At 40.5% G+C, this 14420-nt stretch overlaps 2 protein-coding genes across 2 annotated transcripts in view; both read left to right on the forward strand.

Moving 5' to 3' along the window:
• The window catches only part of eftud2 (elongation factor Tu GTP binding domain containing 2), a 29819-nt gene extending 24929 nt beyond the window's left edge, over positions 1–4890 (forward strand). The window contains exons 27-28 of the mRNA XM_034089534.2: positions 4144–4251; positions 4344–4890. Coding sequence (XP_033945425.1) covers positions 4144–4251; positions 4344–4439 — 204 coding nt within the window. The 3' untranslated portion in view covers positions 4440–4890. The remainder of the gene's footprint in view (positions 1–4143; positions 4252–4343) is intronic.
• Positions 4891–8354: 3464 nt separating this feature from the next.
• gjc1 (gap junction protein gamma 1) overlaps positions 8355–14420 on the forward strand; it is a 42559-nt gene continuing 36493 nt past the window's right edge. Inside the window, exon 1 of the mRNA XM_034090024.1 lies at positions 8355–9052. The gene's annotated coding sequence lies outside the window, so the exon portion shown is untranslated. The remainder of the gene's footprint in view (positions 9053–14420) is intronic.

Genomic DNA, 14420 nt, shown 5'->3' on the forward strand with positions numbered 1-14420 from the left:
TGTTATTAGGCCTAAGCAGTGCATTGCAATATTGAATGTATTGTCTGTCATGGTGGTTCAGTCCAGGGAAATAGAAATCATTGTACACAATTAATTTTATAAACTAAATATAAAGCAAAGCACTCTATAGGAGAGCAGTTACCAAATCATATTTCCCCTGGGATTATTCCTGAAAAAACTAAAAGCATTGATTTACTTTGAACCGAGTGATGCTGGGAGAATCTTTATATCAAGCTCAGCTTCCAAAGTGAGAAGGAACAAATTGATGCGTTAAGAGAGTGGTCAGACTCCATGAAAGAAAAAGGGAATTCAGGAAGTCAAATTTGTTAAGAATAGACAGTTGTATTTTGACTTCCTCTCAGTGCAGTGTGATCATTTATTTCCAAATCACCTCGTCTTAAGTTGTCAGTCCTGAACGTTTTCCCCAGCAGACGCCCCAGGGGTCTGACACCTATCCCCTCTCCAAATTACTTTCTGATTTGCAGCTCCAGAGTTTGTACCAGACACTGATCCTTCTCCTCTGCTCTGGGCCTCGGCAGAAACTATTGATTAAACTACCCTGGAAAATAAGAATAACGTAGGAGTGCCTGAATTGTGTTGTTTGCCCCATTAAACTCAATGTGAGCCTGCCTCATTAGTTTGATTACTCACTGCCAGTATTGGCATCATGCAAACAGCACCGTGTTGAGTTACTGTTGTCAGCAGCTCTCATCCATCTGTTGATTGGGCTGCAGCCACTCCATTGATTACTTTCCCCTTTTCCTTGAGTTTAATCTACCCCTGAGGCTGGGAACGTCTTATTTAGCCCTATCTACCCGACGTGTTCCAGATTTCCTTTCCCTTCTCTTCCTCCTTATTTGCATTAGGGGGAGATGTGTCATATGTTTGTGACAATGTGACTTAGTTGTGAAGGTCATACTCTAAGCTTCTTAAAATGACATGAGAAATGAATAGTGAATCATTAAAAAAAAATCCCTGTAAACCAGTGGCGAACCGTGTCTATCACAACTGAACCTTCTGGAGACACACACACACACACACCTCCGCGGCATTATAATGTCCGTCTTTTCACTGAATTGTCGTCTTGAAAAGGGTACTCACAACAATTCGGCAACAACTTCATCTTCACCTGTTGCACTTGCCATTTCAACGTTAACAACAATAAAACGGCTTCGTCGCATTCATCTAGATCAGGGGTGGGGAACCTTTTTCCTCTCAAGGGCCCTTTCAATGTTTACAACATCCTCCGGGGGCCGTACAAATTATTGACCTCTGCTTAAAATACTAAAATCTAGGGATGCTCCGATCGCCAATTTCGGGGCCGATCGCCGGAATCAGTATCGGCCGATACCGATCGCCGATCCGATCGAGTGGGCGGGGCCTAAATGGAAGATTTAAACATCACTTTAAATCTTCCATTTAAAGTGATGTTTAAAACTCAGTTAATGGGGCTCATTCACTGGAGCTTCCACAAACAACAATCAACTTAATTATTACATTCAAATTATGTACATTATTCAAGTTTACATTCACTTTGGATAATAACATGGATCTGCATGCAGCTCACTGATCCAGTAATGAGTGACCCGACAATGAAGAATACATATATTTATAATAAATAGTTTAGCTTGTTCCAGAGGTAGATACAATAGCTAAGTGTGTTAGGTCTAACTCTTACGGTACGTCCACACAGCAGCTTTTCGAAAATCTTGGAGCTGGGCGTGTCTGAAAGCTTGGGGATTTTTTGCGAGCAACGCGACCAACAACCAATCACATGAATCTCCCGCCCCCAACATACAAAGCAAAAAACCCCGGGGATTTTATACGAGCAATATATATATATATATATATATATATAAACTCCCCAAACAGGCGAAAACCTACCAGTTTCACCCACTGTCTCTGCCACCTCCCTCCATGCCTGGTTCCTCCGGTTTGTATCCCGTTAATAGTTCTGGTCGTAAAGAACCGGGTGATTTGCTACCGTAATTTCTCGTTTGGAATACGAGGAAATGAACTGCGGTCTGGTTCTCCCTGTGTGTGTGTTTCGCTGCGCTTACCGGTCCGGCGGGCGGAGCTGCAGGATTTCTGCTTCACACACGTTGCATACCGCTATTTTACTGTCTTTTTTGGACACCTTAAAATAATGCCAAACCGGTGAAGCCATTTTGGCGAGCTTGTTTTGCCGCACACAGAGAAAAGTGTCATGTATTTTACGTCATGCGATCGGCTCTCGCGATCGGCATGTTTAGAGAGCACCGATCGATCGGTAGAGAGTGAGTATCGGTCACCGATCTCGATCGGTGACCGATCGATCGGAGCATCCCTACTAAAATCACAGCCCATTCATTTGGCCTTTCTTTCAGGCTGTGCAAAGAAAAAGCAACCTCTTAATCCAGATATCATGCATGCACGTGCACGGTGTGGCATGTCCACCAAAACAGAAAGATATGGACACAAGATGTGTGCAAATGTATTTAGTTTCCTTTTTTTTTTTAAATGTTGAAGTTAAAAGCATCAATTTGGTGCACTTTGAGAGCAACATTAAGAGATCTATGGATACATCTCTCAACACCCATTTGAAACTATACTGTCATATAGTATTTTATACCCGTTTACTTTATTCTCTTATTTTGTTATAACTATAATGACCATATAAAGATGTGCCTTTACCTTTAGAAAAAGCTTCTTATATTCGTTAGCATAGCTAGCTAATCAGATGCTAATAACAACAAAGTTATTGGCTGTATGATCAGTGTGACAGATGAACAGATCGCCACTGGGCTTTCAACGAAAGACACAGCCACGCAAAAACTGCGGTATGTATAAGGCTCCTTATGGATACTGACATTTATGAAGCACCCGAGCGACGTTCTGGTGCTCTCCGTCAGAACTGCACCCCTGTCAGACGAGACGTATACCACGTGATGACACGTTGGGCTGGTGTTGTGTTCAAGGACCCTGACCTTGGCCAGGAAAAACAGGCACTCTCTTGTTTAATTCTTGCGGTCTAGATTTCTTTAATCTTTTCCTTTTTTGCGTGTGTTTATAAATTACCTCGAGGGCCGTACCAAATGGTCTCGCGGGCCGTATACGGCCCAGGGGCCGGAGGTTCCCCACCCCTGATCTAGATACTCTGCCTCGAGCCAGTTAACTATAGCGGGCCTTCTAGAATACCCTGGAACCGAGGGGAATCTCTGAAAGAATACGCCCATTGGCTACAAATCAATATATGATTGGTTGATCAAACTGTCAGTCCAAACGTACGCTCTCATTCAGTGCAACGGCCAGGGAATTCTATCAAGGATGTAGAATACCTTGGTTGAAGGATATTCTACACAGAGACCCAGAACGAGATCTGATTGGTTGCTTTCTTTTCTAACACAAAACCACTGAAATGCGTTGTGCATGGTCCGAGAAGGACAAACAAATCAACATAACACTGTAATATTACAGATCAACAACACAGATACGATTCTCATTTATTCATTTTATATACATTTTATTTATATAATTAAATTGATTTTTTGTTTGTTTTATCTGAGTGTCCCAGGGTATTCTCTGAATACCTTGAAGGCCCTGACGGTTCGCCACTGATGTAAACCCCTTTCCTCTCATCTTGTTCTATTTTACATGTAGTTTACTTCTTACACACTTACTTGCACATTTGACACTTGCAAAATTCTCTTGCACTATTTCAATTATGTTCAGTTTCTTTTTTCACTATTTATATTCTTTATTTTTTATGTCTTATATATATTCATTTTGCATTGTTGAAGGAGCCTGGGACCTTAGTTTTTCATTGCCATAACTACAGTAGCTACCGTGTGTATGACAATAAATCCTTTGAATCTTTCTTATTCAACCTGCTAACATTGCACAGTGTTGTCACAAAATGAAGCAGTGACCGCACTTGCACGTTGTTTTTCTTCCATGGCGTTGATGGACGCACTCCTGACTCGGTAACAATGTGACAGACTTGCAACTGAATCAGATATTTAGTGAAAGGTCGGAGCCTCTATTAAAAAGTGTCCACTCAGTTTGTTAAAGCTCAAACTTTGGTGTGTTCCATTTGTGAGCCATAACCAGCTGCCATTCGCTCCTTCTCTCCGGGTTAACTAGATTTTTTTTATTTCCCTCCAGATCGTCCCTGGCGACCCCCTGGACAAGAGTATTGTGATCCGGCCCCTTGAGCCCCAACCTGCTCCTCACCTGGCCAGAGAGTTCATGATCAAAACCCGAAGGCGCAAGGTGAGCTTTTTCTCTACCGGTTTATCATTCACAGGCGTGGGAGAGTTTCATTTCCTTTTTGCATGACTGACCTCCTGTTTGTTGGTCTGCAGGGTCTTAGCGAGGATGTGAGTATCAGTAAGTTCTTCGACGATCCTATGTTGTTGGAGCTGGCCAAACAGGACGTGGTGCTCAACTACCCCATGTGAGACTGCAACATCCCAACCTCCAGGAGACCCTCCACAGGTTTATTCTTTTCGGATATTTGGGAGATAATCTGACAACAATAACACAGAACCTATAAAATAAGTTTTCATAGGTACAGTGGATCTCCATAGATACCATTGCTATTGTATTAGCTTGTCTCTCATTTCCTTTTAAAATCCCCTCAACAAATGGAGTTACCCTGGATCAAACCATGGACTGATGGAAGCCATGAAGAATAAGCAGCCCTTTGCTGTCTTATAAATGCTCTATTTGGAAGCAGCTGTCAAAACACTGCATTTGTTTTTGTCTCATCTTTCTTCTTGTATTTTTATTTTTCATATGTAAAAATTATCATTGTTTTTGTAGAATAATATGACCAGGAAGGCTTTTTTACAAAAAACTTGGATGTCATTAATCTGGCCTATGTCTAAATAAAGTGTTTGTAATTCAAAGAAAGAATTGTCATTCTTCTGTACTCCTACCATGACGCCACATCGTCACAATGGTGCCATGCTTGATGGCTTGTGTGATTTGGATTTGAAATAGATCGTTATGAAGCTTGAGTTTAGTAGACTCAATGATCTGTCTGTGAGCTCAACTGGAGCTCTGCTGATGTGAGTGACTGGTGTCTCTGTTTGGGACGCTGCGTGGGTGGTGACTGATGGATATGCTGTTGGAGACAGGCTGGGAAGAACCAAAGGTTAGAGTAACATGTACAAACAAAAGAAAATGAATTATTGCCGATCATGTCAAAGATGACAGATGTCAGTATTGACCTCTGAGTTGGCTGAGAATCGGCTGGTTGCTCTTTTGGGTCAGGGTTCTAAAGTGTAATACGTTGTACCTTCAAAAACTATAGAAGAAAGCATTTTTGTTTATGATTTGGTAGTAAAGTAAAACACAAAGTTATCATAGAACTGAAATGTGTCTGTCAGGAAAACCACACTTTTTTTATTTTGTATTATAGTGATGTTATGTTAGTTAATTGGCAATAATTAATATGAAATGAAGTGTAAGCCATACTCCCTACCAAAAGAAGGTCCTCTGTTGCTGAGTCTGGATCTCGCCTGCCTCCACACTAAGAAAGTATCAGTAAAATGTTTTATTATGAAATGTCATTACATTTGTAGTTGCTAAGTCCATCATGGATGGTTTACAGAGTTTGTACTGGTAGCTGAAAATCACCAAATGAAAAAGTGAATTACCAATGATCACAATGAGCCTTGACTGTTTAGTGATACTTCACCCCCCCCCCCCAACTAGACAGAGAAGAAGTGGATTACACTGCAGGGGCAGTAAGAGAGGTGTTCTCTGCTTGTCACCATGCATTTTAACTGACATGATTTCAAGCTGACCACAGCTACTGTGAAAGATGAAACTGACAACCACAGGTGATGAGTATTTGATCTTTAAAGCGCATCGTGTTGAGTGGAGAATCACTCTAAAGAGCAGCGTCGTACTGCACTTCGTGATGGATTGACGTGCCAGCATCGCCCCGCCTTCAGAACACTGCTGTCTGAATGGCTTAGCCCTTCATCAGTCACTGCTGACCATCACCAGAACAGTCCTGGAGGTGATGGGGAAGGTAAGAATGGGGACAGGAAGAGTCAAATGGCTTGAGCTGCTTTGAATGTCAAACCCGTCGAGAGAGAAAAGGGATTTTTTATATTTTCAGTCCTGGGCATGGTAGTCGGGGGGATACTGTGCTCTTTTTAAATACTTAGGGGAAGGAGAAATAAAGAGTTTTAGGAATTGCTGTAAACACAAACGCAGCATTAGAAAGAGCTGAACACATGTATCCTCACCTCTGCTGTGCACATGTTTAGTAAGTGTGCACTCAGACGACATGGTCATGTCACTCGTCCCATGCGCTCGTGTGAGCCTGGATCGTGCCTCACCCCAGGGCGGTGAGACGGATGGCAGCAGTCCTTGCCGGTCTGTACACAAGGCCCCGGAGCGCTCGTTACAATCTGTGGTCCCTGTGCTAAATATAGAAAGGAGCAAGGCTCGGCCTCGGTGTGGGGCCAGCCAGGGGCACCCTCCTCCTGCAATTCAGGCCTTTTGCTTTTTCATTTTCACCTCCATCTGCTCTCAACCGCCTCATCAGTCACCTTTTCCTGCAGTCAATCTGTCCTTTGCTCCTACCTCTTCTTTATCTTGCCCTGTCTCTCTGCACCTACACACCTCTCTGGCTCCGTCATGTGTCTGAGACTCAATCACACTTGTCTCTTTCTCCTAACATCACGAGCAGACCTTTCCCTCCAGAACATCCAGCCCAAAGAACAAGCCTTGGAGAGTCGAGTTAAGCAGTGGGAAGTTACACAAGTCATTACTAGATCTGTGGTCTGAATGATGATGATGAAGGTTGAGTCAGCCTCCAATTAATGTCATGACTCCAAATAAATATCTGCAGGTCGTGAATGACACGAAGTAAAGGGCTTTTTCAGAGTGAGAATGTGGGCGTGTTAGTATCATGGATGGATTTCTGAACTGGCCTCTTAATATCACCGTTTTAGCACATGCAGTAATTTCTCAATGTATAGCAAATATTGGCTTTCATTTATTACGCTGAATGCAACCATTAGTAAAGTATAGCATATTTCAAGGTTTCAAGGTCTCAATATTGTACCAAGAGTAAGGTCTTTATATTTGATTCTTAATGTATTTACAAATGTTTCCATTTAAATCTATTCTAAACCTATAGCCCTGACTATATTTTAGCTTTCTCCATTTACCAACGGTCATCATATTTGTTCTGACATATTCCTCTTGAATTGTCAAATGTAGCTTATCCTGCAGAAACACAGGAGGGCGCCATCACTGACCTGCTGGGCAGATGTGAGTCCGGCAAGGTCGGAGCTGTGAGCAGACTCTCAAAAAAACACATGCACATGACTGTGTGAGTTCTGAATACTGAATCATTTTCTAATCACAGAGATCAGAGGATCCAGAAGCCAATTCATATCAGAGTATAGCTGCACAGACTGATTGAGGCTGCACGTGTACGGGTGTCTCAGAAGGGGGTGGAGACATTTGTGAGTTAACAATCAAGCAGCAATCTCAAAGCAGCTAGCTGTTTATATTTCCCAAACGAGCCATGTGTTCCCTTGCTCAATGCCTTGGGAGATTGACACCAGACGTGGGCCCTCACGCATTGAGCTGGTAACAAATGGCAATGCCCCTTTGAATGATCAAAATAATTTCCCCTAATTTCTCAGCAGGAAGCCCCTTTGACTGTGTGGAAGCGCCGACATCATTCATTGAAGGATCCTTTGTGCGTCAGTCATTTCCTTGGAATATGGTTTGCGGCCATGGTGGTTGGTCATGAAATTGTGTTGCTTTGTTTTCCATCTAATGGGAAGACTAGAGGCCCAGTGCTGCGGTGCTCTGCGATCCATCGCAAAGAGAAGTCTTTTCTGCTTTACATTTCGCCTCTATTTTACTGCACTGTAAGGGTTTTCTATGACTATCTTTATCTATTTTATTGAATTATATTTTTATATTTTTGTTCCATTGTTAACCATGACAACTGAGAAAAATCCCATTAAAAATGAAAGTAATTACAAACAAAACACAAACAAAACATGACATCGGAATGAGAAAAATAATTAGTTAATTAATTATTACAAAAACATAGTAATCCCACATTTTTTCATTTAGTTTTAAATATGATTATAATATTGAATCATTATACACTGACTAACACATATGGATTCAACAAACACACTAGGATTGTAAATTGTACAATATAAGCTACAAACACAAAGGGAAGGTTTTATTCAAATTGTCCTAATTGCCCTTTTTTATTGGCAGGCAGATGTTTGTGGACCCAATATGTGTAACCTGACGGGAGCGCGCACTGTCAAAGATGTGTACGCGCAACATCCTGCTTTACTGCTCTCCTGCAAAGACGGGTCGCCTCGCCAGGCAAGCTTTCAGTCAGAGGATCCATCTGTCACTCAACGAGACCCCCATCTAGCCCGTGTCAGACTGTGTGTGCCACACGGCGGAAAGCTCGGTCCCGATAAATACGACATCAAGACCCCCTGGATGTAGGTGGACCTCCAGCGTTCAACAGATCGGCAATTCGACTGTCCACTTCCCCTGCGAAGAAGAAAAGATGAGGCGCCCGAAAGACAATAGCGGAGCCAACTGGCACATGTGAGCGACATTTACCAAATTCCCGAGCCAATAATATGGACAGACTAGCTCTCGCGATCTGGTTGTAATTAGCCGACGCAACTGCTCTTGGCATTGGAGTAGGCTGAGCCCATGCCAACATGACCAGACTATTGTTTAGCATCGCTGTAACGGAATGGGCCCGCAGGAATTTTGGCACCGGTTTTACGCAGCAGACCACATAGTTCAATCGACGTACCTAAACTAGGAGACAGAATACTGAGGCTGGCATGGACAAAGAATGCTAACACATCTCGTAGTATTGCTATGAGATAAAAAGACACCAGTGAAGCACCCTGCTGGTTCCTCCCGACAAGTGGACCAGACTATCATCGTCAGGATTCAAGTTTGGACCTCCGCAAGTCCAAAACGACCTTCCCTTCCTGCAAAAAGAATTATCTTACATCGTAAAGCATATTCACAGACTCGCATAGCGGTAAGAATTGTTCGTTACATTCCCAATATTGCAATGATTTCCATCTTTGTTCTTGGTGTGGCTCATGTCTTACCCAATGGCAGCCGTGGTTAGTGTGGGTGTTGGGGGTCATGGACGCACCATTTGGCACCATAACGCACAGACGACGGTGGAATCTTTGTGCTTAATTTCAGTTACAATTTGTGCTGGATTTTTTTCTGGATTTCCTCTGTTTTCTGAAAGTGTTAGGGCCAAGTGGTGAGCAACAAGAGAGCAACTTCTCTGTCCAACGTGCTTCTGTGAAGCGGATTCAACCAGCGCATCTAATTGACTCAATCAGCGTCTCATTTGACGTCCGTGTACGCCTGCTTATTAGTTTCAAATCAAATACAATTGTATCCTAAAAAAGCGATTCTTACCAATTTTATATCATAGTGTCTCTTAGTATTTGGTTCTCAAATCATTTCAGCAGAAACATGATGTATGGGCGGTGCAGAGATTTTCTTCTATTAAATCCTGAAGGAGCGGTTCAAATAATGGAGGAACATGCAGACTCTATAATTATGTTATTGGCAAAGTCTTGAGATTCATTAAGAATGAACATATTTTACAAGTGTGGAGAATTGCCTACAATGCATGTTGACTTTTGTAGGTATTTGTAATTAACAGTGTTGTAATTTGGCATGCAGGCTCACATACAAAACATAGCAGAATTATTTAAAATACATCGAACATTTGCTGAATGTAACAATGGTTCTTATTTTAATAAGACATATTTAAGAAAAATAATAGTTTGATTAACATTTTTTCCTTAACTTGGTAGTTGCCAAAAGAACATAAAACCACATTTCTATAATAACCATTTAAGGTTGATCAATACTTGCACAATCGTAAAATTATTTGGAACTCAGGATATCATTAATCCACGAAGGTGCTGTAACACATGCTTTAGCTCTGAGAGCATTGTACCTCCCTTACAACAGATTGTGCTACAATTGCTTTGACAGCACCTTGATACTTATATCCCCTGATTTAGTGATGATCTCATCATTTTGAAGTCAATATATCAAACGAAACACTCCCCAGCACTCGGGAGGTTAACCTGGAGAACAGTCAGCACCGGGCATTATTCACCATGATGAGAAACCTCTCCATTGTGCTTGATGCCTTTGAAATATGCCACATTGGTTTCTGGGTGGAGCATTTGTCAACGCCACAGCAGCGGTGGCTCAAATATGAGCCACAGCCAATGGCTCATATCCTCCCTGTATGTACAGTCATTGTGATGGAGTTGGGATATTGCCCACAGAAAGAGCTTAGTGCTAGTGAAAAATGCTTGCTTTCTACGTGACATATGGATGCCATGCATTTATTCAGATTTTCTTTTTGGTAAGCTGCCAGGAGACGCACATCTACCTCTATTTGCTCTCCATACATTCTTCCTTCATTTCCATGTAGCAATACTGATTTTGGCCTTTTACAGCCTTGCATATACATTTAATTAACATTTTCTGAATGTGAAATAAATAACATGACAGTGACATCTCTGTTACACGATACCCCTTCCAACATGTTACCCCTGCATCCTCCCAAAAGAACATTATTGTACTCCTTGTGGATTGGAGGAGGAAGCTGTAGCGATTTGAGAGAAGGGGAAGTGGACCCCTGTGCACTCCAGTACCGAGATAGAGATGAGCAGCAGATTCTGTGTGGCAGCAAGGAAATGCCCCATCACTTCAGTTAGTATCATGACCATGCGCTACTGTCCTCTTTTCATTTAAAATACACAGCATTTCTCTCTCTTATTATATTCTTGGAAAGAAACAAACCTGCTTCCCATAAAAACATGGCTTAGAAATAGGTATAGATTGTGCATGGATGTTTATGAAATGATCAGAAGACGTTTTAGAAAGTCCGACCAATGTGTTGATTTATACCATATCCAGTAGTATATAAAAACTGAAAATGTTGCAGCTGTGTTCTTCAGAAAAGAGTTCATCCAAGAAAAGGCTTCCAAAAATGACTTTTTAGTAAATGGAGAATAGAAACACTGAACAAGCTGGCTGTCCACTATACAGCTAAGGACTGTCTTAAATAACAAATTGCATGATTAACGTATTACATTAGAGCTCATGTTACATAATTTTACCTGCTGAAAAAATGCATTGAAGTCCAAGAAGCGTGAGGAAATCATCAATACAATTCATTGAAATACTGCACAATAAAACAGTTTTATCAGCGAAATGTTTCTAAAGTATGAAAAGAAAATGTATATTGTTCTCTATAACCTTTTATAATCATGGCATTATTACTACTGATGCATTTATGTGTAAATATCATTTGGCTGTTGTTCAAATGGAGCTACTTTTATATACCATTAGGTAGCTTAATATTTACGGGCACAATATATGTTTTAATTTATCATATGTTTTGTTTGTAAAACATTTTAAATTTATTTTTGAAAAATGATTGCAGATATTTTCATCACAAGTTTTTATTTTCACCGCCTGATGTATTTAACCTGAAACTTATACGTTTAAATATTTAAAAAAAAAAAAAAATTGTAAAAAATGAACTCAACTATAAAGTGGTGATAATAGCAATAAAGAAAAACATGGGGGAGGGGTTCGGGATTGTAGGTGTTTCCAGAAGTACATTCTTATCTTGTAAAATATTGATCTAAGGAGTAAATGTAGCAAATGATATTCCTTCTGAATTGCAGCATGAAATAAGGACCTTAAATGTGTGTTTAGGTACATTTCTTGAGTAAATGCAAGAAGCTACAGCAACATATCTGAACACTGTTATTTTCATCAGTCTCATGCTTGATGCAGAGCTCAATTAGAGCTTTATTTTACCTTGGCATACTGAACTCAAAATGACTTACGATGAGATTAAAATCAATATGGCCAATTACTATAGAATGTATTATTCTCTCCCCCTTTAAATTACCCAGTTAAAAGCAAGAATAATGCTCCTGGGGGCTCTTATTGATAATGGGAATAAATTAAAAGCACAATGGATTTTATATTTCAGTTTTTTTCTCTTAGCATATAGAGCAAGATGGTTTCATATGATACATCAACTTTACACATTCAAATGGGAATGAAAGGGCTTCTTGTTTTGTATGTGGTTTTTTATTTGCCACACAATATGTAATGCTTAATGTCATATTTAACTGCAGTTGTTTCCTGACCAGTCAAGATACGCTTGACATGAAAGCTTCCCTCATATCAGCCTCATAATAATACGGTAACTTACTGTGTTCACCAGGACAGCTTGAATATTAAAAGGGCTCATTGCCACCATTAAAATCCCTTTAATCTCTAAATATCACTGGCAAAATATGTGTATCAATGTTTTACTTCCTTGCTTTTATTATGTTTCTTTGTTTAATGTTAATCACTTGCAATTTAATCAGGCATTAACCATTATCATGACTGTCGAGTGAAATGTCTGCGGGATGTGTTTAAGTCAATTACATGCTTTACAGGCAGCTATTTTGAATAATTGGAGAAATCCACTTCCTGTTTTTCCCAATTCTTCCCTTGAGAATACGTGATGTGGAGCCAGTACAGTAAGAGGTACATCTTATGCTTTTAGCCACTACATCAAAAACACTTGAATAGGGAGAGTACTTTTTTTGCAGCACAAACAGTCAACATGTTAAAATACAGGGGGAAAAAGTATATGTGAGAAAATATGCAGAGATGAGATCCATCACTGCTGCAACTGGCTTAGTGCAACATGAAATATCAAGGTGTTATGGCTATATCTTGTTTAACAGACGTAAGCACGGTGCCAGCTTTCTTTAATCCTCAGAGTGCAGCACACAGAGGGAAAACTCTGTCTTTATGCCTGCCAACTAGTCTGGATTCCCTCAGCTTGACACTTTGGACTGTGCTCTGCATTTTCTGGTTGCCAGTTCCTGTAAATGACATTAAAGGAAAAGCAGAGGGAAGGTGCTTCACTCTGTTTGTAATTACTGGGTGATTAGAATTATTAGAGGTCATCAAATGCACCCATTATACTCCTTAAGTGTGGATTTCCCTCTTATATAAAGTTTTAACTTTTAACTTCAGCTGTGCTAATGGGGCCATTTAAAAGTACAGTATGGCTGTAATTAATGGATTTGGATGACATGATGGAACTATTTCTGGAATGAGCAAATTATCATTTTCTGGGACAATAGTTTTATTTTTGATTGAGTGAATGTAGTGACATTTGTTCCGTAACATTAGTATGAAAATAATTGGTGAGGCTACCGAGATGTGCCCGAGTGGCTTTAGATAATTGTGAAGATTAAAACTCAAATTATATTGTCAATTAAACTTAGAAATGATGAGCTTCACTGTGTGAGCCGTTAGAGATTGTTATGTTTCCCCCAAATGTAGTCAGCTGATGTGCCAATGAAGATGTTAGTCTTAAGTACAGCTGAGCGTGCTTTGTGTTCAAGGTGCTTGATATTTTAGGGGAGAATCCAAATAGTAGTCAACGATGGCCCTGGGAGAGTCGTGTCGTGACTCACGATGACTCCTCCAGAAAATTTCGGCAATGACCATTTCTGTGTCGATGCACGTGTTGCCATACGCAGATCTCTGAGCCTTTAATCTTCCAAAACTGGTGGTACCACACAGTGTGTTCTCATTACAAAAGCATAGAGCTTCTTACTTCAATGCTCTATTAATTTCAATAGAAATATGAGCACGCACATCAATTACATTTTTACCATTGAGCAAACATATTTAATTAGTTGATTTGCTGGTCGACAGGAAATTATTTGGGGTTATGGACTGTTGGTCTAAAAAATGGCATGATGTCCTAAAATCACCTTTATTTTTTATAAAGGTGATTTTAGGACATCATGCCATTTTTTAGACTAAACAATGAATAGATTAACTGAAGAAACATTTTTATATTTTACATTTTTGTCATATTATGTAAAATATTCCAACAAATGTCATTATTGCCTGATAACTTCTTTACAACCACGAATAACACAAATTCTCGTTTCGTGTTCCCATGAACCCAAAAGGAAGTTGGATTTTTTGTCCGACCAACAGCCCGAAAATTAACACTTATAAATAATGTACTCTAACATTTAACAGAGAAAAGCGGTACATCCTCCCTTGGAGAAGGTGTAAGCAGCAGAGACATGTGTAGTAAGAGAGGAAGATGGAGACGGACAGAGAGAACCCCACTGAGTGTGGATGAAATCAGATGTCACTTTGACCCAGCCTGTCCTCGTGAAGAGATATGGGCAGTCTCGCAAATGAAAACAGTCATGAGGCTCCTTCCCACTGGGAATGTCACTATAACATACCGGGATCAGCTCAGACATACATACCGTGTGCCTGGAAACACACGCACACACACGCACACACACGCA

This window comes from Pseudochaenichthys georgianus, chromosome 8 (genome assembly GCF_902827115.2).
Source record: "Pseudochaenichthys georgianus chromosome 8, fPseGeo1.2, whole genome shotgun sequence".
NCBI lineage: Eukaryota > Metazoa > Chordata > Actinopteri > Perciformes > Channichthyidae > Pseudochaenichthys > Pseudochaenichthys georgianus.